A 24,737-nucleotide genomic window follows, 5' to 3' on the forward strand; every position below is an offset into this window, starting at 1 on the left:
TTTGGTGAAGGAAGTGGAAGTTGCACAAAAGGCTCGGATCGATGGAAGTTAGTGATTACAAAAGATATTGAGGCCACAGGAGGAAACAGAAAGAGGGGAGGTGGGGAGGCTCTGCAGGGGGTTGAACAAAAGGATAAGAAAGCTCAAACTGACATTATTGCTGGACTGGGAACCAGCTTGGCCACTCCCCTTAGATCCATGCTCAGGGAAACATGGAGGTGTCTTCCCATTCCTCAGTGTGATGTGATACAATGCAGGTTCAGCATGTGGCTGCAATAGGGATACAGTCAGGGTCAGGGTCAGGGCCAGGGTGAGGGTCAGGTCAGGGTGCTGCAGTGAGCAGAAATTGGGTATTGCAATGTTCATGATTTAAAGAAACGGTTCCCAGCTTACATGGTTTCTTTAAATGTGCTATTGTAGAAAGCAGTGTGCCCTCCATCTGTCAGCACTACCACCCTTCCCAAAACAGCAAATGGCCTGAAATATGTGAATACACTTTCTGCCTTTCAATATTGGAACTGGTTAGCTCCTGAAAAAAAAACAGATGCTGTGCAGTGTATGTTAGATAATGCTAGCTTGATTAGAGTTTGGCTAATGCCCCTTGGGAAATGCAATCTTAAGATCCAGGTTAATACACCCACAGAAGGAACCAGCTGACATTGACCAAAACTTGACACTTCTTGCAGACTGTTTGTTCATTGTGTTCGAAGGTGTGCTACGGTCAGCATGATGGGAGCCAATACCAGAAATGGTAAATCATTCTCCTGGGTGAGCAATAGACTCAGAGATGATTCATGTAGTACTTTCTTAAATAACAGCATAGGAATGAGCCAAGACTTTACTTCCAGTCAAAGACAGTTAGAAAAGAGGCATATTAAATTTTTGGCACAGGAATGTTCCCTCTCCAGCAGGTCTCCATCAGCTCAGTGTAACAGTACCGAGCGCAAAGAGCAAAACTGAGGCATTGTTATTCTTTTCTACTCAGACTTTCCAAAATTAAATTATGCTAAAACGGAAAGTGGTCAGAACGCTAGTCATTTAAGTATCAGTCTGTGCATTGGTTTTCGATGTCAAAGTTGACCTCGTCACCCTGAGGAACCAATTGTGTGTGTTTGCCTCCCGGATATGTTGAATATTTTTGCCTGCCACTTGTTTTCTGATGAAGGTACAAATGCTCCTGTCCTTTCTGTTTCTTTCAGTTCCTTTAATCTTTCCCCAGTACTAGATGTGGAGGGTAAACCGGTCTCTTGCAGTTTGGTAAATCCTTTTAGGCTGGCATTTTCTTTGTTGACACCAATATTTAAGGTAATTTGCTTGTATGTCAACAATTGACCTTTTTGTTTCAATTGTTCATTTCCAATATCATCCATCAATTCTGGTAAAGTCAGCCCTGTGGGTATAGGCAGGGGTGGGTGTATGAGGAAATAAATAAAAGTTAGCATATTTAGAAGGTGGTTTGCTCAAGGAGCCATGCCTACAAATGAGAGACACCAGAGGAAAAAGAGGAATGCTCCTTAAAATACAGAGCAACACCATTTAGATGGTCAGGAAGTTCTTTACAAACAGGGACAGTGGAAATCTGGAACCCGCCTTTCTTCCAGGAAGCCGCTGAATTGGATGGCAATCCAAAATGTCAAAATTGAGATTGATGTATTTTTGTAAAGTGTTACAGGGTTAGAGAACAAGCACAGGAAATAGATTTAAGACACACATCAATCACAATGGCACCAAACATATACGAGGAGTAGAATGGCCTACTCTTCATGCAATGTTCCCTCCTAGCCATTCTTTGTTTATCAATACAGAATGGGTTTTAAATCCTGAATGAATTATAATTCTGTCAAACCTTCCCACCACACTTCTTTTTCTGGGGTCCATTATTTTTAGGCATGCATCTATTTTATCGTTTGTTGAACTCTGAAATAATTTGCAAAATTGATCTCCATCTCTGCTCCACTAGCCAGTGGTTCAGTCATTCAGCAGATCAGATGACAAGATTCAGGTGGTGATGTTGATTTTGGATTTTGGCTGAGACCAACTAAAGCGGGGTTACAACTAATCTCAACAATCCAGAGTTCGGAAGGAGGCTTTTTTTCCCCTGGAGCATCGGAGGCTGAGGGGTGGCCTTATAGAGGTTTATAAAATCAAGAGGGGCATGGATAGGGTGAATAGCTAAGACCATTTTCCTACGGTGGGGGAGCCCAAAACTAGAGGGCAAAGAGGCATAGAGTCATACACCATTGAAACAGACCCTTCGGCCCAACTAGTCCATGCCGACCACAATCCCGAACTAAACCAGCCCATATGCCTCCAAACATTTCTTATTCATTTACCTGTATAAGAGTCTTTTAAACGTTATAACTATACCCGCATCTACCACTTTGTCTGGGAGTTCATTCCATGCGTAAACCACTCTGTGTGAAAATGTTGCTGCCAAGTCTTTTTTAAATCTTTCTCCTCTCACCTTAAAAATATGTCACCTAGCCTTGAAATCCCTTACCATAGGGAAAAAACACCTGCCTTTCACCTTATCTATACCCCTCCTGATTTTATTAACCTCTCACCCCTCTACTGCCTATGCTCCAATAAAAAAAGTCCCAGCCTATCTCCCTAATAATTCAAACCCTCCATACCTGACAGCATATTGGTAAATCACTTCTGAACCTCTCCAATTTACCAATATCCTTCCTGTAACAAGGTGACTAGAACTGGACACTATAGTCCTGAGGGCTCACCAACATCCTGTACAACCTTAGTGTAATATCCCAACTCTAGTACTCAAAGGCCTGAGAAATGAAGGAAAGCATGCCTGCAAATTTCAAAGAATTATGTATCTGAAACCCTCAGTCTCTCTGTACTACAACACTCCAAGGTCTTACTTTTACTTGTACAAGTCCTGCCCTTGTTTGTTTTACTAAAATGCAATACCTCAACATTTCTCCAAATTGAATACCATCTGCTGCTCCTCAGTCCATTGACCCAATTGATCAAGATCGCATTATAATCTCAGATAACCTTCTTCACAGTACACTGTACTACCAACCTTGGTGTCATCTACAAACTTACTAACCATGCTTCCTATATTCCCATCGAAGTCATTTATATAAATGACAAAGTGGGCCCAGCACTGATCCCTGTTGAACACCCCTGGTCACAGGTCACAGGTTACAGGTCAAAGGTTTAAGGTGAGAGGGGAAAGATTTAAAAGGGACCAAAAAGGCAACATTTTCATACAGAGAGTGATGTGTGTTTGGAATGAGTTACCAAAGTGGTGGAAGTTGGTACAATTACAGCATTTAAAAGGCATCTGGATGGGTACATGAATAGGATGGGTTCAGAAGATTATGGGCCAAATGCATGCAAATTGCACTAGGTTAATTTAGGGTATTTTGATGGTGCAGATGAATTGGACCAAAGGATCTCTTTCCATGCTGTACAACTCTATGTCTATAACTGAGTAAATGACAGCTATCACACTGTCACTGTGGGAGTCAGAAATCTCCTTAGCAGGAAGTCATATGACCATGGCTGTAGCCATCTACTGATATTGAGGTCAGACAGGGTTAGGTGGGACAGTATGAGTGCATTTCCTTAAAGGTAACTGAAATGTTGGCCCCATGTCTCCTGTCAGTAGGTCAACTATTTTCATCTTCATGATTCATCCACCACTGGGGGTGCTTCAGTGCTGAAATGAGGTCTTAATTACCCTAAAAAGTCCATTATTTTACTGGCTGCCCACCATTTGAGGATACCCACTCATTTCACATTGATCTGGCTTGTTGCGGTCTGTCCCAGGACAGGGTAAATACAGCAAACTGTCCGTGCTCCCACAGCAAATTTTTCTGCCTGGTCATCACAGCACTCACATACATGGCCACTTGAAAATCCAGCAGCTCTGGTTACTCAGAATGACCATTTAAACTCCCTTTTTTTAAAAAAAATAATTGATTTACAGAAACATCCCCATTACAGTGTCATCATTAAAAATTTAAAAATTGTCTTACCTACATTCCTTCGCGCAATCTTTACATTTCCTGATTCATTAGGCATCATGGACTTCCGGACTGGCTGCAATCGGAATTCTTCATTGAAATTAGCAAAGCTGGATGCACGGATAAGGAGCAGGAAGATTCCAAAACCCAGAACGATCTAGGACACAGTGTTTGAAATGAACTCCGTTCGAGTGCACTAAGATGGACCAAGCTATATGCCTCAAAATGGGCCTCAATACTATAACATCTTGGTATATCATTTCACGTGATGATATCATGTATTTAATGATTTGGTGAGTTAAATTAACAATGTACTTGATGAAGGGTTTTGTCTGAGGTTTGGGATGGCTTTTCTTTAATAATTATTTCCTCAAACTCACCACTCAGCCCAATGATTCTGTGATAAGCTGCCAGCACAACATTTTGGGCAAATTTGTAACATGGAAATTTTCTGCTGCATAGTATTTACAAAACAGAAACAGGCCAATAAGGTCCATGAAAATGTGTGGAGTGTTTATATCACTAAAACATTACCCTGACTCCCTGAGGGAGGTTCCGGAGGCCAAAGCATGATATGTTCTGTCATGTTTAAATGCCGTTTCTAACTGGGAAATGCTTGCTAATGTAAATATGGGTAATCTTTCCTCAGCATGGCCTTCCCTTGTCATTGAACATGGACCTTCACTCCATCCATCTGCAAGACAGAGGCTGCCCAGATAGAAAGCTGAGTGGCATAGTGGCTTAGTGGCTAGCACTGCCAACTCACAGCAGTAGAGAGCTAAGTTCAATTCCAGGCCCAGGTAATTGTCTGCATGGAAGCTGCAAATTCTTCCCCCTATCCTTCGGGAGCTCCAGTTTCTTCCCGCAGTCCAGGGATGTGCAGGTTAGGTGGATTGGCCATGGGAAATTGTCCATAGATGGGCAGGTTAGGTGGAGTGGTCATGGGAAATGCAGCATTATAGGATTGAGTGGGTGGGTCTGGAAGGGATGATCTTTGGAGGGTTAGTGTGGAATTGATAGGCCAAATAGCCTGCTTCCACACTGTAGATATTCTACGAATGCTCCTTTGCCACTTGGAGTAGAAGCTGTTTGAAACTATTCCCATGTACCTGGGAATGCAGTTCAACAAGATGTCTGTATAGTTCCATGTTTGTTTTAAAAAAGACCAAAATGTCATCAGTACTTACCAAAACAATCAGAGCCACTACATCATATTGCTGAATTTATCATTGATCAATAGGAATCAGAGGTGGCACAGGAATGAATGATCGAAAAATCTCCTACCTCTCTGTGAAGAATGAACCCCTAATGAATTTTATTCTGTCAACTATATCATTCTCTTTCGTTACGCAATGGAGTTAATTGCCTTTATTTAATTCTATGCTCATTGAATTTTCAGTGCCAGAAGCTTTTCAGCCGTGATGTCTGTTTCCACACCAACTTTGCAACTTATGAGCATCCAGGAAGCTGTCTTTGGGTCCCATTCCCCTTTCTCATTCCCATTGTCTGCAATAATATCGAGATCTTTAGCTCTTTCTCTTCATTGTCACTCCCAGATCCTCGACTGCCCCATGCCATGAGGCTCCTCATATCCAGTCTTGAATAAGCTGTGCCCTCCTATCTTCTTAAACATGGGGATGATCAAGGCTCATAGTGACTACTATTATCATCTTCAATGCCTCCATCTCCTTCCCCCACCATTTGCAATCTTGAACGTTGGTGATGAACATTTGAATCATTATCCTTTCTTTCGCAAGAATGCCCACTACCACCTCCATCACACTGACCTCGCCTACTCTTCATAGAATCCTTATTCCAGTTTGTTTCCAGCTGCAGCCCTGACTAATGCAATGCTCCCCAGTTGGATACTCACTTCGAAGTGAGGAGCATCTCAAGGTTGTGCTGGGTGTGGAAGGTGAAGGGGATTGTGGATTTGAGGCTGAGAAACCCAGAAGAGCAGGCTTCTAGAACTCTCCGCTGAACTTCAAGCCTAGCCCTGATGGCCATATTTTGTCTCTGTTTCCCAACATGGACGACCAGACAGAGAGGTTGCTGGGTAGGCCATTGTCACCAGGCCCACAGCCCAGGGAGCGAGGGGAGGTCTGGAGGCTGGAGTGTAAGAAGATGATCCCACTCTGTAACCAGGGAAGAACAGGGAAACCAGGGATGGGGCTATTTGGCAACACCGAAAAGATCAGGAATGGAGAAGATCAAAACAGTCCCCATTCGGGGTGGCACAGTTGCTCAGTGGTTAGCATTGCTTCCTCACAGCGCCAGGGACCCAGGTTCGATTCCATCCTCGGGTGACTGTTTGTGTGGAGTTTGTACGTTCTCCCCGAGTCTGCGTGGGTTTCCTCCGGGTGCTCCTGTTTCCTCCCACAGTCCAAAGATGTACAGGTTAGGTGGATAGGCCACGCTAAATTGCTTATAGTGTTCAGGGATGTGTAGATTAGGTGGGTTATAGGGAGGATGGGTCTGGGTGTGGACTTGTTGGGGCGAAGGGCCTGTTCCCACATTGTAGGCATTCTATGATTCAGTCAGAGTGGGAGGTTGATACTGTCATGTTCAATTGTTCCTCATTTAATAATGTGAGTCTGTTTAAGATTGGTTCTCACTGGGTTTGGTGGCTTCAGCCTGGATGTAGACTCAGAGAAAATAAACAAAGTATGAAGAGCTGGAGGCCTGAGCCAAGGAATAGTGGGTCCAGCAGAAAACCCTTACCTCCTGTATCAGTAGGTTCACCTCACTTTACAAATCTGGTTTCCCCAGGCCAGGTTAGGTTTAAGCTCGTGGTACAACATGATGCACACAGTCTCACTGTAAAGTCCTTCCTGTGAGCTGATTCGCTGCCTACACCCTGACCTCCCTCCCGTTGAAATTGGAGGTTTACAGGTTCGAATTTGGACGCAGAATTTTCATATTTTAACACTGCAACCTTCCCAAGTTACCACATTGTGCTGGTTGAAATTATTCCTGATTCACCAGTTAACTGGAAAAGAAACCTTACCCTTCCAGAGATTCTGTATAGTGTAGAAAGAAGCCCATTGAGTCTGCACTGACCATCTGAAGGGCATCCCCTCCAGACTCCTACATGGCATTTAGCATGGCCAATGCATCTAACTTGCACATCTTTGGACTGTGGGAGGAAACCCACACTGACACGGGGAGAATGTGCAAACCCCACACAGACAGTCGCCCAAGTATGGAATCAAACTCGGGTCCCTGGTGCTGTGAGGCTGCAGTGCTAACCACTGAGCCACCGTGCCACTATTCTAGTCTGAAGGAACGATCCTGTAGGAGTATATTCCATAGTTTGAGGTATGAAAATGGAACCTAGAACTCTCCAGTGGTGGAAGTGAAATGGTAAATTACTAACCCTAAATCCCACATAACATTGTGTAGTAAGGTTATACTTACTCTGCCTGTGAAAGTATCTTTCCGCAGTTTTGCATGAAATACAGATGGAAAAATGAAGCAAATGACTGTTCCCATGGTGGTTCCTATGATTGCTAACACAGCCTGCACTGAAAGACCGAACACAGAACACAGTCAGGGCAATGATGAGAATCTCGAGGGAGTGAGAAGGGCAAAGGTAACAGTTGTCTGAAATTTTGAACCAGTAACAAAGAGCAAGCATAAATGGTTGGCATTTACAGACATGGGACTGTGCAGTGTAAGGAGGAAAAGAGATGTTGGTTATGATGTTCTTTGGATTTGCTGGAATCATAAAACACAGGAAGATAACCTATTTAATCTATTGTATGGTTCGCTGAGTGAACTATCCAAATAGTCCTACTCTCTTGCCCCTTTCACATAACCCTTCAAATTATCTCCTTCATGTATTAAGCCAATTCACATTTGAAAATTACTACTAAACTGTTTTTCCATTTCCCTTTCAGCCAGTCCATTTCACATTGAAAAACTTATTGTGTTTAAAGAGGTCCCTTCATCTCCAGTCTGGTCACTTTCTCACATTTCCTTACCCTCAATCCCTAGTTCAAACTTTCACAATGGGAAAAAAAATACTCAAACCTTACCCTTGTATGATTTTGTAACATCGTGTGGTTTTCGAACCAAACCCTTGTCACTGAACTTAGTTTCCCAGATTTGACACAAACTGCTTTATGACAGCAATGTACACTAACCCTAACTCCAACCCTATTGCACTGTACACTAACCCTATTACACTGTACCCAAAACCCTAACCCTATGATTGTACCCTTACCCAAATCCTAACCCTAACCCTATTGCAGCGAGCCCTAAACCTATTGCAATGTATTCTAACCCTAACCGTATTACACTGTACTCTAACCCTAACTCTAATCCTAATCCTAATCCTATTGCATTAAACCCTAGCTCTAATCCTAACTCTATTGCACTGTACCCTAACCCTAATCCTAACTCTCACCCTAACCCTATTGCACTATACCCTAACTCTAATCCTAATCCTATATCAGTGTACCTTAATTCTACTCCTAACTCTGACCCTAACCCTATTGCAGTGTACCTTAACTCTACTCCTAACCCTAGCCCTATTGCAATGCACCCTATACCTAACCCTACCCACCACTGGAACATTCCTAAGACATTAACTTACAGAACATGTTTATTTAGAAAGAAAAGAAAAGCAGTAATTATTGTCAATACAGGATACTGACATAGCTTACAGATCAATCAACTATAGCAAATGACTGGGCCCTATGACATCATTTTATCAGAATTCCCAGCTCACCCCCCACCCCCAAATTCAGAAGCCACTCAGCATCCCCATCCCGAGCCTGTTCTCCCATTAAAGTAAACCACCCTCATACTGTTGGTCACTGCTCACAATTCCAATGTCACTTACCATCCGGTACCAGGATACCTACGGTCATGGTACTGTAAACTATTAACATTGTAGTTATCACATGCTGACGAAAGGGCAAATCTCCACTCACTGAGAATGTGCCATCTTCTTTCTGCGAAATGTGTAAAGAATACTTCAGTGCTTGTTGAGAATCCTTTGAGTTTGTTTCTAACTAGAACGTTTACTCATTTTTAAGCACATTCAGAAAAAGGGCAAGATCCAACATGGCCATTTCTGAAGAAGGGTCTAGGCCTGAAACGTCAGCTTTCCTGCATCTCTGATGCTGCCTGACCTGCTGTGCTCATCCAGCTCTACACTTTGTTATCTCAGATTCTCCAGCATCTGCAATTCCCACTCGGTCTGATCCATGATCCTGGAATAACTTTCCTCTGCATGCTCAACAGGAAATCCTCCCTGTTCTATAAATTAATGGTTTGGCTAGTGATGTGGCAAGTTCTGGAGCACAGCTCTTCATCAATATTAATGGAATTGTCAGGACCCATAGCCTTTGCAATACCCACTACCTCCAGCCATTTCTTGATATCATATGGAGTCAATCAAATTGGCTGAAGACTGGCATCTGGGGACCACTGGAGGAGGCTGAGATGGATTACTCACTCGCTATTTCTGGTTGAAGATGTAAATGCACTGATGTGTTAGGCTTCCCCGTAATCAAGGATGGGGGTGTTTGTGGAACCTCCATAATGTTCCCAATGATTCCAGCTGTGGCCTCAGTCTGTCACAATTCCTGCAAACAGGAATTATTATTAATGGAAAACTAAGTCAATAGAAAGAGTAATTAGACAGGAAAGTGCAGGGAAATCTTGCAGCACTGGTTGTGTCATTACAATCCACCAGCAATACTACACTGAAAGCAACAAACATTCAGGAACAGGCCTTTCAATTTAATTAGTCTACAATGGGGTTTATGCTCTAAGTTTCTTCCAACCTCACTCTGTTTCACTGTATCAGCTTAACCTGCCTTCTCCCTCATGCACATTGTCTAACATCACAGTGGCTCACTGGTTAGCACTACTGCCTCACAGCACTAGGGACCTGGGCTCAGTTCCACCCTGGGGTGACTGTCTGTATGGAGTTTGCGTGCTCTTGGTGTGGGTTTCCCACAGTCCACAGATGTGCAGGTTAGGTGGATTGGCCACGCTAAATTGCCCATAGTGTTCAGGGATGTGTAGCTTAAGTGGGTTATAATCACCACAATCTCTCCTTGTACAGAACAAATTCCACACTCCAACTACTCTCTGATCATGAAATTTGCTTTGAATTCCTTATTGCATTTATTAGTAACTCACTTATAATTCTGGTCGCTGATGGAGACATCTTCTTTATGTCTACCCTATAAAGACCCAAGACCTCGATTTAAGTACTCCTCAGCTTTCTGTCTTATTGGCAATTATTGTTTGTCTGATTGATCAATAAACTAACCTCTTCTTCAAAAAGGAGCGTGCTGATGGCTTGTCGGCAGGGTAGAATGATCAATGGGAAGCTTAATGTGAGTGAAATTAAAAAAATAGCACAGATGCCATTTGTTGCAAAACCCGAGGGTAGAGCAGTGAGTATATTGCCCGGTACAGCTTCAACGAGAGTCAGGTAGCCACAGACTCCAACCTGGAAAGTTTATTTAAAGAAAGAAAGTAGCACAATATGAACATCTGCTTTCAACATGTTTCGGTTTAAAGAAACAAAATCATATCCAATTAAAGGTCCGCAAACCTAAAGCTGTGGAAAATATCCAAATATTGTCTTTGCCCCTGGTTACTATCCACATGTAAATAACTTCCCAGCCCATGGTTGCTGCTGTCTTGAAATGAAAGAATAACAGGGAATGTCAAGTTCCTCATTAAATCACCTGTTATCCTGCCTTAAATATGTTTCACCAGTTCTTTATTGATACTGCCTGAGGCAGTTTGTTTAGTTTGAATCATCTTAACCTATTACATATATCTTTCAGTAACATGCTAACATTTAGTTTAGATTTTTTAAATTCTAGTTTTGCTTTTTAACATTGCCTTGAAATGTATAAGAGTGAAGGGACCATTTTCACTTTGGGTAAAGGTTGGACAGTCTAAACCTATCAAGAATCAATTATACATCATCGGCCATTCACCTCAATCAAAATAAGAGGGAATACAAAACAGCTGACCAGTTAATACCCTCTTACAAAATAAAATGCCCCTCCCCAGGGCCAGAAACATTTAGGTTTCAAATTTGCCTTTTGTTGGCTTAAGACTGATTTTGTCTTATGTCCACAATTGCATTTGAAATAGATTACCGATTTTGTCTAAATGCAGCCAAATTCATGGTCAGGATCTCAAAGTGGAACAGGAGTAGTCAGAGGAGCAAGTTCTGTCTTATTCATTCTGGACCAAGAATAAGGGGTGTGCCGTGCAGGATTGAGATGAGGAAGAACTTCTTCACTCAGAGTTGGGAACCTGTGGAATTCTCTCCCCCCAGGAAGCTGTTGTGGCCAGTTCATTTGATATGTTCAAAAGGGAGCTGATCATGGCCCTTGTGGCTAAAGGGATCAAGGAATATGGAGAGAAGGTGGGAATGGGATTCTGAGATTGCATTATAAGCCATGATGGTATTGAATGGTGGTGCAGTCTCAAATGACTGAATGGTTTACTCCTGTAGCGATTTCCTATGATTCGGGTAGGACTTTACAAATGTGAACTTACAGTTTACAAGCTCAGAGACTACGCCAACAGTAAAGCATTGATTGAAACACACGCTGAGTAACTTACTACAGTATAAAAGACAAAGGTGGTGACGGTTGCTTGCTTGCAGATCACTTTCATTTGCCCCACAGATTGCCCTCTGAGGCTGAAATACATTGGAAGCACCAGTCTTGGCACAGAAGGTTAGAGAAGATAAAACAAAATGCAAACGCAGATTAGATTGGAAAGCCAATGACCAACCCCAACATCAAATATTGCCCATGCATCTAAGCCTGGGTGATGAACATTTGAGGTTGGCCTTACAGATGCTAGGGTCCTATTGATCCCGAGGCCAAGTGTTTGCCTGCCCCTTCCCTCTGAATTGTACAATTACAGATGCTGCCAGAACTTCTGAGATTTTCCATCAGTTTCTATTTTTGTGCCCAATTTCTGGCATCCGCAGTTCTTTTGGTCTTTATTTAGCATCTTGGTGCCTATGATTACTTGCTCATTCCTCTAATACATGACAGTTTCCATATTGCAAATATCATTTCATCAAAACGCTGTCTGATTTTATCACACTCAGACATACAACAACAACTTACATTTCTAAAGTGCCTTTAATGTTGCAAGTTATCTGAAAGTACTTTGCAGGACCTTTTATATATAAAAAAAGGATGCTGTGACAAATAAGAAGATAGTAATGGAAACAAACAGAAATTGCTGGAGAAACTCAGCAGGTCTGGCAGCATAGAATATGTATACAGTATACAGTATGGAAGCAGGCTATTCAGCCCATCAACTCCACACCACCTTCTGAAGAGCATCCCACCCAGACACACATCCCTACCCTATCTCTGTAACCCTGCATTTCCAATGGCTGATCTACCCAACCTGCACATCTTTGGACTTTGGGAGGAAACCAGAGCACCCGAAGGAAACCCATGCAGACAATTTACAGACATCACACTGACAGTTGCCCAAGGCTGGAATCAGACCTGGGTCCCTGGCGTTGTGAGTCAGCAGTGCTAACCACTGAGCCACTATGCCCATATCTGTGAGGAGAAAACAGAGTTAATGTCTCGACTCCAGCAGTTTTGATGAAAATTCACTGGACTTGAAGTGTTAACTTTGTTTTCTTCCCACCGAAGCTGCCAGACCTGCTGAGTTTCACCAACAATTGCTGTTTTTGTTTCAGATCTCCTGCATCTTCAGTTCTAAGGAGATATTAAGATGGGAGCAAGAGAACAATGGCTTCAAAGGAAGCAAGAGAGGTTGATGTGAGCAATAGGGATAGTAGGAACTGCAGATGCTGGAGAATCTGAGATAACAAGGTGTAGAGCTGGATGATCACAGCAGGCCAGGCAGCATCAGAGGAGCAGGAAAGTTGATGTTTTGTATTGGGACCCTTCTTCAGAAATGGGGGAGGGGAAGGGGACTCTGAAATAAATAGGGAAGGGGAGAGCAGTGATAGAAGGTGAATAGTGAAGCGGATAGGTGGAAGAGAAGACCGTAAGGTCAAGGAGGCAAGGATGAAGATAGTACAGGTGAGTGTAAGTAGGAAGTGGGAATGGGGATTAGTCAGCGAGGAGGGCAATAGATTTGGGATGGGATTTGAAAACTCAGGGATAAAGCAGCAAAGGCATGACAAACAGTGGAGGAATAATTAAAATTGAAGACTCTCAAAAGGCCAGATTTGGAAGAATCTTTGGCGTTGGGTGGAGGGGCATGTAGGAGATTGGAGAGGGACAAGACCAGGGAGGGATTTGAAAACAAAGACAAGGATTTTAAAATCGAGTCATTGCCACATAACGAGCAACACATGCACAAGGATTTGGGAAAATCTGTGCTGAATGGGTCATTCCTGCTGAGGGGCTTAATAATACACCAGGAATTTGGACTCCCCCTCAATCCACAGCTATAAGGTTACCCGTCCCTTCGAAAGAACTCTGAAGCGTGTATTGAAAAATGACCTTTAGTCCTTGAACAAAGGTTTTTTTTTCAGCTAATCAAGCTCCTTCATGTTACAATGCCTAAAGCAAGCACTTTGCCAGCACTGTATCTTCACTCCACTTACGGGTGACCACAGAAGGAAGTGGCAAATATTGGCAGCGTAGCAGCAATTCCAGGCCACTGCCATAGGTGGACTTTCTCCAACGTTAGTTCACCAGAGATCACGGAGTTCAGGCAGTGCAGCCCCAGCTGAAAAACAAGTGAAAAATATCCCTTGTGAGTTTCTCATCCCTCTCAACACAGTACATTATTTCAGCATAACCACTGGCCTTCGCATGATGGTAAAGAGCTGCTGTTGTTTTCAGAGCCTGTAGCTCATTATGTCAAAGAACAACACAACATTATGAAAGCTTTGACATTGGACTGCAATTGTTACAAAGTGAGAGCTCAGTTAGTCGTTTCCAGGTGCTGAATGTACACCAGAGCAGATTTTGTAATCATTTCTTTACTCAAACCCCCAACCCCCACTCAACTGTCCCCCTACCTTTTCAAAAGAGGAGACCATAGACCTAGAGTGGAGAGTCACAGTGAGACTGAGGTGGGGTATCACAGAGAGACCAGAAACAGTAGTGTAGAGGATGGACTCCCTCACCAATGGTAGTCCTGGGTTGCTTGCAGAAAGGACAAAACAGCCATGGTCTCTGGTTCTGAACAGACCAGTTGCCAATTTTCCATTTCTACAGGATCACTTCTACAAGCCGTTGACAGTGGGTACTGTCCCTGTCTTTGAGACAGGAGGTTCTGGGTTTGAGTCCCATTCCAGAATGTCATGGCTCAGGATGCTGGATTCATAATGCAGCTGCATGATGTAGCCAAGTGTCAACTTTCGAATTCTTCCAATACACACCAATGGCAGGCAGGAAGACCAGCGATTCCTAACCAGCCTTATGAAGAAAAGATTATTGGAGTTTCAACCATTGTTGTATACAGTTTCAGGATGCAACATGCTGATATCACAGAGATATAGAGATACACAACACAGGAACAGACATTCGGTCCAAATTGTCCATGCTGACCATATATCCTATATAAATCTCATTCCATTTGCCAGCATTTGGCCCATATTCCTCAAAACCCTTCCTATTCATGTACCCATCCAGATGCCTTTTAAATGTTGTAATTCTACCAGCCTGAACCACTTCCTCTGGCAGCTCATTCCATACACACATCACCCTCTGTGTGAAAATGTTGGCCCTTATGTTCCTTCTAAACTTTTTCCCTCTCACCTTAAACCTATGCCCTTTAGTTTTGAGCTCCCTCACCCCAGGGAAAGACCTTGTCTGTTTACCTATCTATGTCCCTTATGGTTTTATAAATATCTATAAGTTCACCCCTCAGCCGCATACAGTCCAGAGAAAATAGCCCCACTCTATTCAGCCTCTCCCTATAGCTCAAACCCTCCAACCCTGGCAACATCTTTGTAAATCTTTTCTGAAGCTTTTCAAGTTTCACAACATCCTTCCTATAGCAGGGAGACCAGAACTGAATGCAGTATTCCAAAAGTGGCCTATTCAGTGTTCTGTACAGCCACAACATGACCTCCCAACTCCTATACTCAATGCACTGAACAATAAAGACAAGCATACCAAATGCCTTCTTCACTATCCTCTCTACCTGTGACTCCACTTTCAAGGAACTATGAACTTGCACTCCAAGGTGTCTTTGTTCTGCAACACTCCCCAGGACCTTGCCATTAAGTGTATAAGTCCTGCCTGATTTGCCTTTCCAAATTGCAGCACCTCACATTCATCTGAATTAAACTCTGTCTGCCACTCCTCGGCCCATTGGCCCATCTGATCAGGGTTCCGTTGTACTTGGAGGTAACCTTCTTTGTGGTCCACTACAATTGTCCAATTTTGGTGTCATCTGCAAACTTACTAACCATAGCTCCTGTGTTCATGCCCAAATCATTTGTATAACTGCTGAAAAGCAGTGACCCTGGCACAATCCATGTAGCACACCACTGGTCACAGGCCTCCAATCTGAAAAGCAGCTCTCCACCACCGCCCTCTGTCTTCTTCCCTTGAGCCAGTTCTGTATCCAAATGGCTAGTTCTCCCTGTATTCCATGTGATCTAACCTTGCTATCCAATCTACCATGTGGAAACTGGTCGAATGCCTTTAGGGGCCATGATGATGTATCAGAAACCCAAAGTATTTTGGACATTTTGTAGTTTGTTATTTCATTTTTATTTAATAAGAGGACTGCTAAAGAGCAAGAAAGAATGTGGATGTAAATTCAGACACTGTCTGGTAAAGTCCTATATGGGACCCATAGAATGTTCCACCTCTAGACGGTTCGCAAAATTTCATTCAGAGAGAGGAACATTACAGGAAGAGGGGACTAATCATCTCCCCCTGTCACATGACACTCCGTCTCCTCTCAGCAGACAGCCATTTATCTCAGATTTTTGTTGTGTTTTGCACTGCTCGGAACACAAAGAGAAGGGGGCTAAAAGTTGACTGCAAGCCTAGTGGAAGAAGGTGAGCTTGTGAACTGAGGTTCCTGTTTACAAGCCTGGGTTTGAGCACTAGTGAGCTGTGGAGGTCACAGTTGAAGAATCAACTGCTAGTCACCGCTGGAACTGGAGGCAAAAGGACTATCTGAATCCAAGTGCTAGAAGTCAACTCACCGGCAAGCCAAGAATCCCAAAACCAACTGTTCAACTATCACTCAGAGATAGCAAGAACTGCCGATGCTAGAGTCAGACATAACGCAGTGTGGAGCTGGATGAACACAGCAGGTCAGGCAGCATCAGAGGAACAGGAAAGCTGACATTTCAGGTCATGACCCTTCTTCAGAAATGGGTCCATTTTTCCTTCTCCTCTGATGCTGCCTGGCCTGCTGTGTTCTTCCAGCTCCACACTGTGTTGCCTGTGTTCAACACTCAAAGTTCACTATCTACTTTTGACAAGCCACCTGGTTTATACACCCTTTAAATGTTCTGTTTTTTTCTATGACTTTTTTATAATCTGTGTGTTATGTTATTATTTCATTTGGCATTTTGGAACTCATTCTTTCAGTCACACAAGAAAATTCTGGTTGATTTGGCACCTTTTCAAACATTTGATCTGAGGGAATTGCAGCCAGCATCCTTTCTGAATTAGCCTCGAGGTGACTAACTGAGAGGTGAGTGAATTGAGAAAGGGGAGGCAAGTTTGTCATGCTTGAAGTTTAATAAAGGAGAGTATTTAAATGGGACTGTAATAACATGAGCGCCTGGTCATAACACATTCACAGAAACATAATCTCCTTAAAGGGGCTGAATGGCTCAGTTGATGGGATTGCCAATAACATGGGGTTTGATGCTAAATTTTTGGATGGAGCGGATTTGGAATGGGCCTCCTTGCCCGACCTGCAGTGCAACGTGGTTTGGACCAGCCTCTGGGGAGAGAACTCAAGATGGAGAAACAAGGATATTTTGCCACCATTCTCCTGGTAGCCTCCTGCAGCAGAGGGCCCTTACCATTGAGCTGTCACTTGAGTATTTAAACAAGACAGTGCAGAGTTGTCAGAAATACATAATCATACATAAATGTTCAAGTGGTGGCAAAAACATAGCTCCCCATTTGTCTGAATACAAGTTAATCCTGTTAGGTGTCGTATTTTACAAAACATAACCTCTGTATGATATATACACTGAGACAATTCATACAGCCATCTGATTAATAACCACAGTATTCCAGTCTGGTAGTACTCACCACAATCATTAATAACATGTAGAACATGAGAGAGATCAACAACTGCCAGGCTGAATCTGACACCTTTCTCGCCAGGCTGAGGGGAAGAACAACTCCAGAGGTGATAGCAAGCAGCAATAAAGTGCGTTGCCAAGGGGTAGTCTGCCAGGAAAATGTACAAGAAGTAATGAAATGCATAAACAATGATGTCAGGCCGTCAGTTTGTTTAGCTCGTTTTAAATCTGCTGGTCTTAATTCCCCTTCTTGCACTTATTCCTGCACTGCTGTCCATGTTAGGGCTTGGGCACCTGATAAATTACCAACCCTTCACCAATCTTGCATTGAACTGGCAATGTGAGCCAAAATGCTCTGATCTCATGAGAATGGCCTGCTTACTCGTGGCTTTGTCTACATCTGCAGCTGCTCTCATTCACCCTGAGTGCCCAGGATTCCCCCACTTGTTTTCTCACACTGTGAGTGCCAGTTTGCCATGAGTGCCTCATCCAGGAGGCCATGATGAACATTAGCAGCAGGTACTGCAGGCTGCTTAGTCAGGGAGGCTTCACCCAGCCTCACTGAGTGGCTCCTCCAATAACTTCCACCAAACGTCGGCAGATAATGATTACAAGCGAGACATTATCAAAGTATTTTAATCATATCCTTCACCAAGTTACTTGTTCTTTTGTGAAAGTGAAAAGCAAACTCGTACAGGCACTAGAAATCTAAAATGAAAACAGAAATGTGCTAGAAAACACTCAGCAAGTCAGGCAACGCCTGTGGAGAGAAAAACAGAACCTCATGGCAACGTTTCAAAGGTCATAGGTCGAAAACATTCATGTTTGGAAGGTTGTGTTGATTAGAATGAGAGGCCAGAGACTCCCATTGCACAGTTGCCTTTAATATGACTGGTCCTTTCCTCTGGGCATTCCATGCAACCATGGAAATCCAACTTGGGTTCCAATTGGTCCTATCTGCCATTCCTTCCAGCTTATTGGAATGTGTGGGCTAACTTAATGATTGTGTATTTTCCAAAGCAACATAGTGAAGGTTTACAATTGACTGAGGTTGGCTCCAGGTCTGTGTCAAGCCATCAGTGCTTTCATAGTGCTGGCTATTGCTAGGGTTACATTGAGGCCAGCAGTCTGAATGAAGCATATTCCAGTAGTACTACTGACACATGCTGCTCTGATTACCCACTGTGCGCTGATAGCAATCGACATGCAAGAGACCACAACATTGTGCAATGAAAAGAGATGGGGATGAATAGGGAGAGATTTAAAAATTAATGGATCAAAGGGGCTGGAGGAGCACTATTGTTTAGGTAGGAATTAGCAATACATAGATAATATGAACTGCAGATGCTGGAGAATCTGAGATAACAAGGTGTGGAGCTGGATGAACACAGCAGGCCAAGCAGCATCTTAGGAGCAGGAAAGTTTGGTCTGCTGTGTTCATCCAGCTCCACACCTTGTTATCTATAATTAGCAACACATCACTGATTCCTGAGTGCTCAAACTTCAGCTGCCCTTGCTCACTATATATCCAGAGTTGGTTTCAAACGTCTATTCCTGAGGTTGACATGCCCACATTAGTCCTAATGGAAGCTGGATCTACAAACTATCAGCACAGGAATTACATAAAGGCAGCTTCCAAAAGCCAAGACAGGAGTGCTAACTGTTCTTGGAGTTGATTGATAATCTCATGGTTGCCACACTTCATTCCCCAATAGCAACAAAGAGTTTCTCAATACTCTGTCTTTGGCCATTAGGAGGGTCTGACTGCCTCTATTGGAAAACACCTTCCTCCAGTTTACACGTTGGGCAGATGCACTTGCTGAGCTTCGACTGGTATAGGTGACCTGCCCCATTTACTGTTTTAGTTACTGGGGACAAAAGGTCTAAGCTGACCGGGGTGTCCTGCCAGAGCAGGAATTGAAGATTTACAAGAGTCCAAGGTTGGAGTCAATGACACCATCTTAACTGGAGCATTCAACTCTTCCCAGTTTGAAATGTGACTGAACCACACCGATAATTGACAATGGGGTTTGATCTCCCCTCATGTCAAGGGTGACTGCTGGAAGCATACAACTGACCTCAATGTCCTCGGGCTAGGGGAGCAGAAAATCAGCTCACAATTGTGTACAAAGTATGGGACTATTGGGTGTGGCTGGAATCTGTTATTCAACCACAGAGCCTAGTAGCCGTTACTGTCAATGGTGACAGAAAGTCACTAGGACATGAATGATTGGGCTATGGTGAAGGAAGCGCGGGGAGAAAATTGCAAGAAACAAACCAGGGACATAAAGAGAAAAGCAAACCACAACAAACTTCAAATTTTGTCTTTTTCTACTGAATAATGTATCAAACTTACCACAGATCCAGTCAAAGCCAAGAAAAGGTTGGCTCCCAGATCTTCAAGCACAGCAAAGAAAGCAATACTGGTTCCCAGCATCAATCCGATCATACTGGAGGAGAAAAGCCAACAACACTCCCTTATTAAGATTCAGTTGCAACTGAAGCAGATTTCTGGGTTCGGTGCCAATAATCAAGTCAGAAGTATTTGAATGAGCATGTAGGGTACCAATGTGCCAATGTTGAGGTCTGCCTGTGGACCTTATTTCTGGTGTTTCCTCCCTATCCTCATCCATAGGCTTCTGTTCCTGAATCAGATGGTTGTGGCTCAAGTTGCGGAGGTGAACATAATCCAGGCTGACTCCAGTCCAGCACTGACATATCAATGTGGAGACAGGGTTGGGGGGGTGGAGGAGTGAATTCCGCAGCATTCACCCTCCCACCCAATCAATTGCTCTCGCATCTCCAAACTTGCCTTCTGTGAGACCCCCTTGTTTGATTTCTTGGATGAGTGTAAAACATCCCACTGGGCTATTCCGAAGAAAAGCAGGTGTCCTGGACAAAATTTACCCCCTTAATTAATGCCACTAAATCAGAAAATTTAGTCATGCATTGTGTTAATGTTTTTGGCTCTTGCTGTGAGTATATTAGTTGCAATGATTCCTGGATTATAATCATGATTATTCTTTGAATTTCATTAGTTGTAAAGTACTATAGGATGACCTGAGGTTGTGAAAGGTGCTATATGAATACGCAACTTTGTTTCTTTGGTCTTCTCCCCTCTGGCTATCCGAACATTTGATTACATGGTCACCATTTTGGTGATAAGAAATTGTGTCTTTCACAGATAGTTAGGAATGATGCTCTTTTTGAAGTACCAACAACAGTAACTTACTCTTACATGGATAAAATAATGTGTTTAATAGACGTATAATCAAAGTACCGTTCCTGAGGCAAAGAGGGTGATTTTAGGAAGGGATGACCGAACGTTTGATCAATGAACGATCAATGGGTTTTCAGGAAAATCCTAAAGTCACGAAGGGAAATGGAGAAACCACCTAGAGCTTACAGCACAGACGCCAGTGACAGTACGAAAAGTGGTGAGAGACGCTCAAGAGTTCAGAGTCAGGTTAAATCAGACCTCAGCATGATTTTCATAGAAACAGATAGACGATTAAAAATAAACACAACCTTGAAACACAACTGTTGCTCCAGAGTTTCCCACGATTGCTACCATTGCTCGGTTAGGAAATTGGAAGAGCTGCTCCAGAAGTTCCAACTGACCAATGTGGTTGAGATTGACTTTGGCCAGTTTCCTGTGTTAAAATGGATATTAATTTGGGCGCAAAAAGATGACAAGGAGCCAGTGACTAGGTCTTGTTTCTCAGAAATTGTGTTAAACTTGAGTCAAAAGTCCCCGTACAGCTCTCAGCAAATGGTAATTCCATGGGCTCCAATGGGTGGCTGATGCGCTTTACTAGCAAATACAAAATTAGCTGAGGATACCCGAGAATTACTGAGCCGACAGTAAGCTCAGTATTGGAAAGGGAGCCTGTGGCGCCCACTAATGACCTCAAAACCTTTAGAGATGATTGGGCACTGCAAAGACTGGAGTGCATTATATCCCCCACCAACATGTCTTTGATTTAGTCCCCTCGCTTATTGTTCCCCTTTTTGCACTGCCTCTGCTGGACACTGATTGTAATTTGTTGACTGGGAGATTTGTAAATTTGGTGGAATGTTTATTTACTGAAACAAGGGTTAAGTTCTTCCCCAGTGGAAAGTTGGCTCCTGGAACAGAAGCCACAGGGAAAGGTGGAGATGAGTATTTGGAATAGACTATAGATTTACAATAAAATCCTTGTAAGCTAAAAGGGAAAAAGTCTTTGCCAATCTGTGCACGTTGGTTAGCTGTAGCTTTTGAAGTTCTGGAGAAGCCTGAGCTCTGTCATCTGATGTCTCAGCTGTAAATACTACCGGGAACGCTGTGGTCAGAAACAGAATGGAACTTCTTGGCCATACGACATTAATGTGTACACTTTTAAATTTGCTGAAGCTCACTTACCTTATTTCAACAACTAATTTTCCAGGTATTCCATATGAGATTTGAGCTAAAATCGAAATAGTAAATTTGGTTAGTTACAATAAACATTGTCTTGAGTGCAAAGAGGGTGTGTGTGTGTGTGTGTGTGTGTGTGTGTGTGTGTGAGAGAGAGAGGGAGAGGGTGAGAGAGTGTATATGTCTTCAAGATCCTTAAGGGGGAGGGTGAGCAACCAGCAGTCATGGTACACATCAGTACCAATAACATAGGTAGAAAAAGGACTGAGAATGTGAAAAACGAGTACAGGTAGTTGGGTTGGAAGCTGAAGTCCAGGACAAACAGGGTAGTTATCTCTGGATTACTACCAATGCCATGTGATAACGAGGTAAGAAGTAGAGAGAGAGCACATCTAAACACGTGGCTACAGGGCTGGTGTAGGAGGGAAGGCTTCCATTATGTGGATAATTGGAGCACATTCTGGGGAAGGTGGGACCTGTACAGTAATGATGGGTTGCACCTGAACCGGAAGGGCACAAATATCCTGGGAGGGAGGTTTGCTAGAGCTGTACGGGCTGGTTTAAACTAGATTCGCAGGGATAGGGGAACCAGAGTTATAATTCAGAGGATGAGGTATTTGGCCTTCCAACAGACACAACAGGGAGCGATTAGAAATAATGGAAACTGCAGATGATGGAGAATCCAAGATAACACTGTGTGGAGCTGGATGAACACAGCAGGCCAAGCAGCATCTCAGGAGCACAAAAGCTGTTTCGTGCCTAGACCCTTCATCAGAGAGGGGGATGGGGAGAGGGTTCTGAAATAAATAGGGAGAGAGGGGGAGGCGGACTGAAGATGGATAGAGGAGAAGATAGGTGGAGAGGAGAGTATGGGTGGGTAGGTAGGGGGCGGATAGGTCAGTCCGGGGAGGACGGACAGGTGAAGGGGGCAGGATGAGGTTAGTGGGTAGTAAATGGAGGTGCAGCTTGAGGTGGGAGGAGGGGATAGGTGAGAGGAAGAACAGGTTAGGCAGGCAGAGACGAGCTGGGCTGGTTTTGGGATGCAGTGGTGGGAGGGGAGATTTTGAAGTTGGTGAAATCCACATTGATACCACAGGGAGTGAGGTGGTTTATAAAGAAATGTGGTCGATGGAGCATAATTGTGGACACCGAGATGGTTTAAGGTGTGTATACTTCAATGCTAGAAGTGTCAGAAACAAAGTGGATGGACTTAGAGCATGGGTTGGTACTTGGAACTACGATGTTGTGGCCATTACAGAAACTTGGGTAACTCAGGGAGAGGAATAGTTGTTGGAAGTTCCGGGATTTAGATGCTTTAAAAGAAATAAGGAAGGTGGTAAAAGAGGGGCAGGAGTGACATTGCTAGTCAGGGTGAATATAGCAGCTACTGAAAGGCAGTTTGAGAACGATATGTCGACAAGAGTCAGTTTGGGTTGAGGTCAGGAACAAGAAAGGAGCAGTCACTTTGTTGGGTTTTTGTTACAGACCCCCTAATAGTTGCAGAGAAGTGGAGGAATGGATTGGGAGGCAGATACTGAAAAGTGCAGAAGTCACAGGGTTGTAGTCATGGATGACTTCAACTTTCTAAATACTGATTGGAAACATTTTAGTTGCAATAGTTTTGATGGAGCAGATTCTGTCCAGTGCGTTCAGGAAGGATTCCTAACACAGTACTTAGATAGACAAACATGAGGAGAGGCCACTTTGGATTTGGTGCTTGGCAATGAACCGGGCCATGTGTTAGACCTGTCGGCAGGAGAGCATTTTGGCGGTAGCGATCATAACTCTGTTTCTTTCACAATAGTCGTGGATAAGGATAGGGGGTACATACAGCAGGGTAAGGTTTACAATTGGGGGAAGGGTAATTACAATTCAGTTAGGCAAGAACTGAGTGACATAAATTGGGAACAGATGCTGTCAGGGAAGAGCACTACAGAAATGTGGAGATTGTTTAAGGATGTATACAGTGTGTGTTCAATATGTTTGTCCCGAGCAGGCAGGGAAGATGCAGTCAAGTGAGGGAGCCTTGGTTCTCAAGAGATGTCGAATGACTGGTTGAGAGGAAGAAGGAGGCTTATGTAAGGTTTAGGAAACAAGGATTGGAAAAGGCTCTAGAGGGATACAAGTTATCCAGGAAGGAGCTGAAGAACAGGCTTATGAGAGCTATAAGGGAGCATGAGAAACCTTGGCAGATAGGATCAAGGAAAACTCCAAGGCTTTTTACAAGTATGTGCAGAACAAGAGAATGAGCAGAGAAAGGGTAGGGCCGGTCAAGGATTGTAAAGGGAATGTGTGCACAGAACCTAAAGAGATAGGAGGGGTCCTTAATGAATACTTTTCTTCAGTATTCACAACTGAGAGGGACCTAGTTGCAGAGGAGGACAGAGGGAAACAGGCAGGTAGGCTAGAGGCGGTTGATGTTAGTAAAGAAGATGTGCTAGGAATTCTGAGGAAGTTGAAGATAGATAAGTCCTCCGGGCCTGATGGGATTTATCCAAGGATTCTACGGGAAGCAAGGGATGAAATCGTAGAGCCTTTGGCGATGATCTTTTCATCTTCACTGTCCATGGGTATAGTGCCCAAAGATTGGAAAGAGGAAAATGTCATTCCCATGCTCAAAAAAAGGGAATAGGGGTAACCCCAGAAATAACAGGCCAGTTAGTCTTACATCAGTGGTGGGCAAAGTATTGGAAAGAGCTCTGAGAGACAGGATTTATGATCACTTGGATAGGCACAATTTGATTTGTGATAGTCAGCATGGATTTGTGAGGGGTAGATCATGCCTCACAAACCTTATTAATTTCTTTGAAGAGGTGACCAAACACATGGATGAAGGTAGAGCAGTGGGTGCAGTGTACATGGATTTAAGTATGGTGTTTGATAAGGTTCCCCATGGTGGGCTCATGCAGAAGGTAAGGAGGCACGGGATAGGGGGAAATGTGGCAGATTGGATTCAGAATTAGCTGATCCTTAGAAGACAAAGGGTGGTAGTGGATGGAAAATATGGTGCTCAGTAACGAGTTGTGTACCACAAGGGCCTGTTATGGGTCCTCTTCTATTTGTGATTTTTGTAAGTGATTTGGACGAAGGAGTGGAAGGGTGGATTAGTAAGTTCGTGGAC

At 43.5% G+C, this 24,737-nt stretch overlaps 1 protein-coding gene across 1 annotated transcript in view; it reads right to left on the reverse strand.

Annotated features, from left to right (window-relative positions):
- Positions 1-695: 695 nt before the first annotated feature.
- Positions 696-24,737, reverse strand: part of LOC125462412 (putative sodium-coupled neutral amino acid transporter 10) — a 39,854-nt gene continuing 15,812 nt past the window's right edge. The window contains exons 3-13 of the mRNA XM_048552458.2: positions 21,623-21,668; positions 19,577-19,670; positions 17,228-17,368; positions 13,591-13,715; positions 11,601-11,703; positions 10,282-10,464; positions 8,839-8,950; positions 7,410-7,516; positions 4,005-4,149; positions 1,143-1,390; positions 696-764 (exon numbers count right to left, since the gene is read on the reverse strand). Coding sequence (XP_048408415.2) covers positions 696-764; positions 1,143-1,390; positions 4,005-4,149; positions 7,410-7,516; positions 8,839-8,950; positions 10,282-10,464; positions 11,601-11,703; positions 13,591-13,715; positions 17,228-17,368; positions 19,577-19,670; positions 21,623-21,668 — 1,373 coding nt within the window. The remainder of the gene's footprint in view (positions 765-1,142; positions 1,391-4,004; positions 4,150-7,409; positions 7,517-8,838; positions 8,951-10,281; positions 10,465-11,600; positions 11,704-13,590; positions 13,716-17,227; positions 17,369-19,576; positions 19,671-21,622; positions 21,669-24,737) is intronic.

The sequence above is a fragment of the Stegostoma tigrinum genome, chromosome 23 (assembly GCF_030684315.1).
Source record: "Stegostoma tigrinum isolate sSteTig4 chromosome 23, sSteTig4.hap1, whole genome shotgun sequence".
NCBI classification, from domain to species: domain Eukaryota; kingdom Metazoa; phylum Chordata; class Chondrichthyes; order Orectolobiformes; family Stegostomatidae; genus Stegostoma; species Stegostoma tigrinum.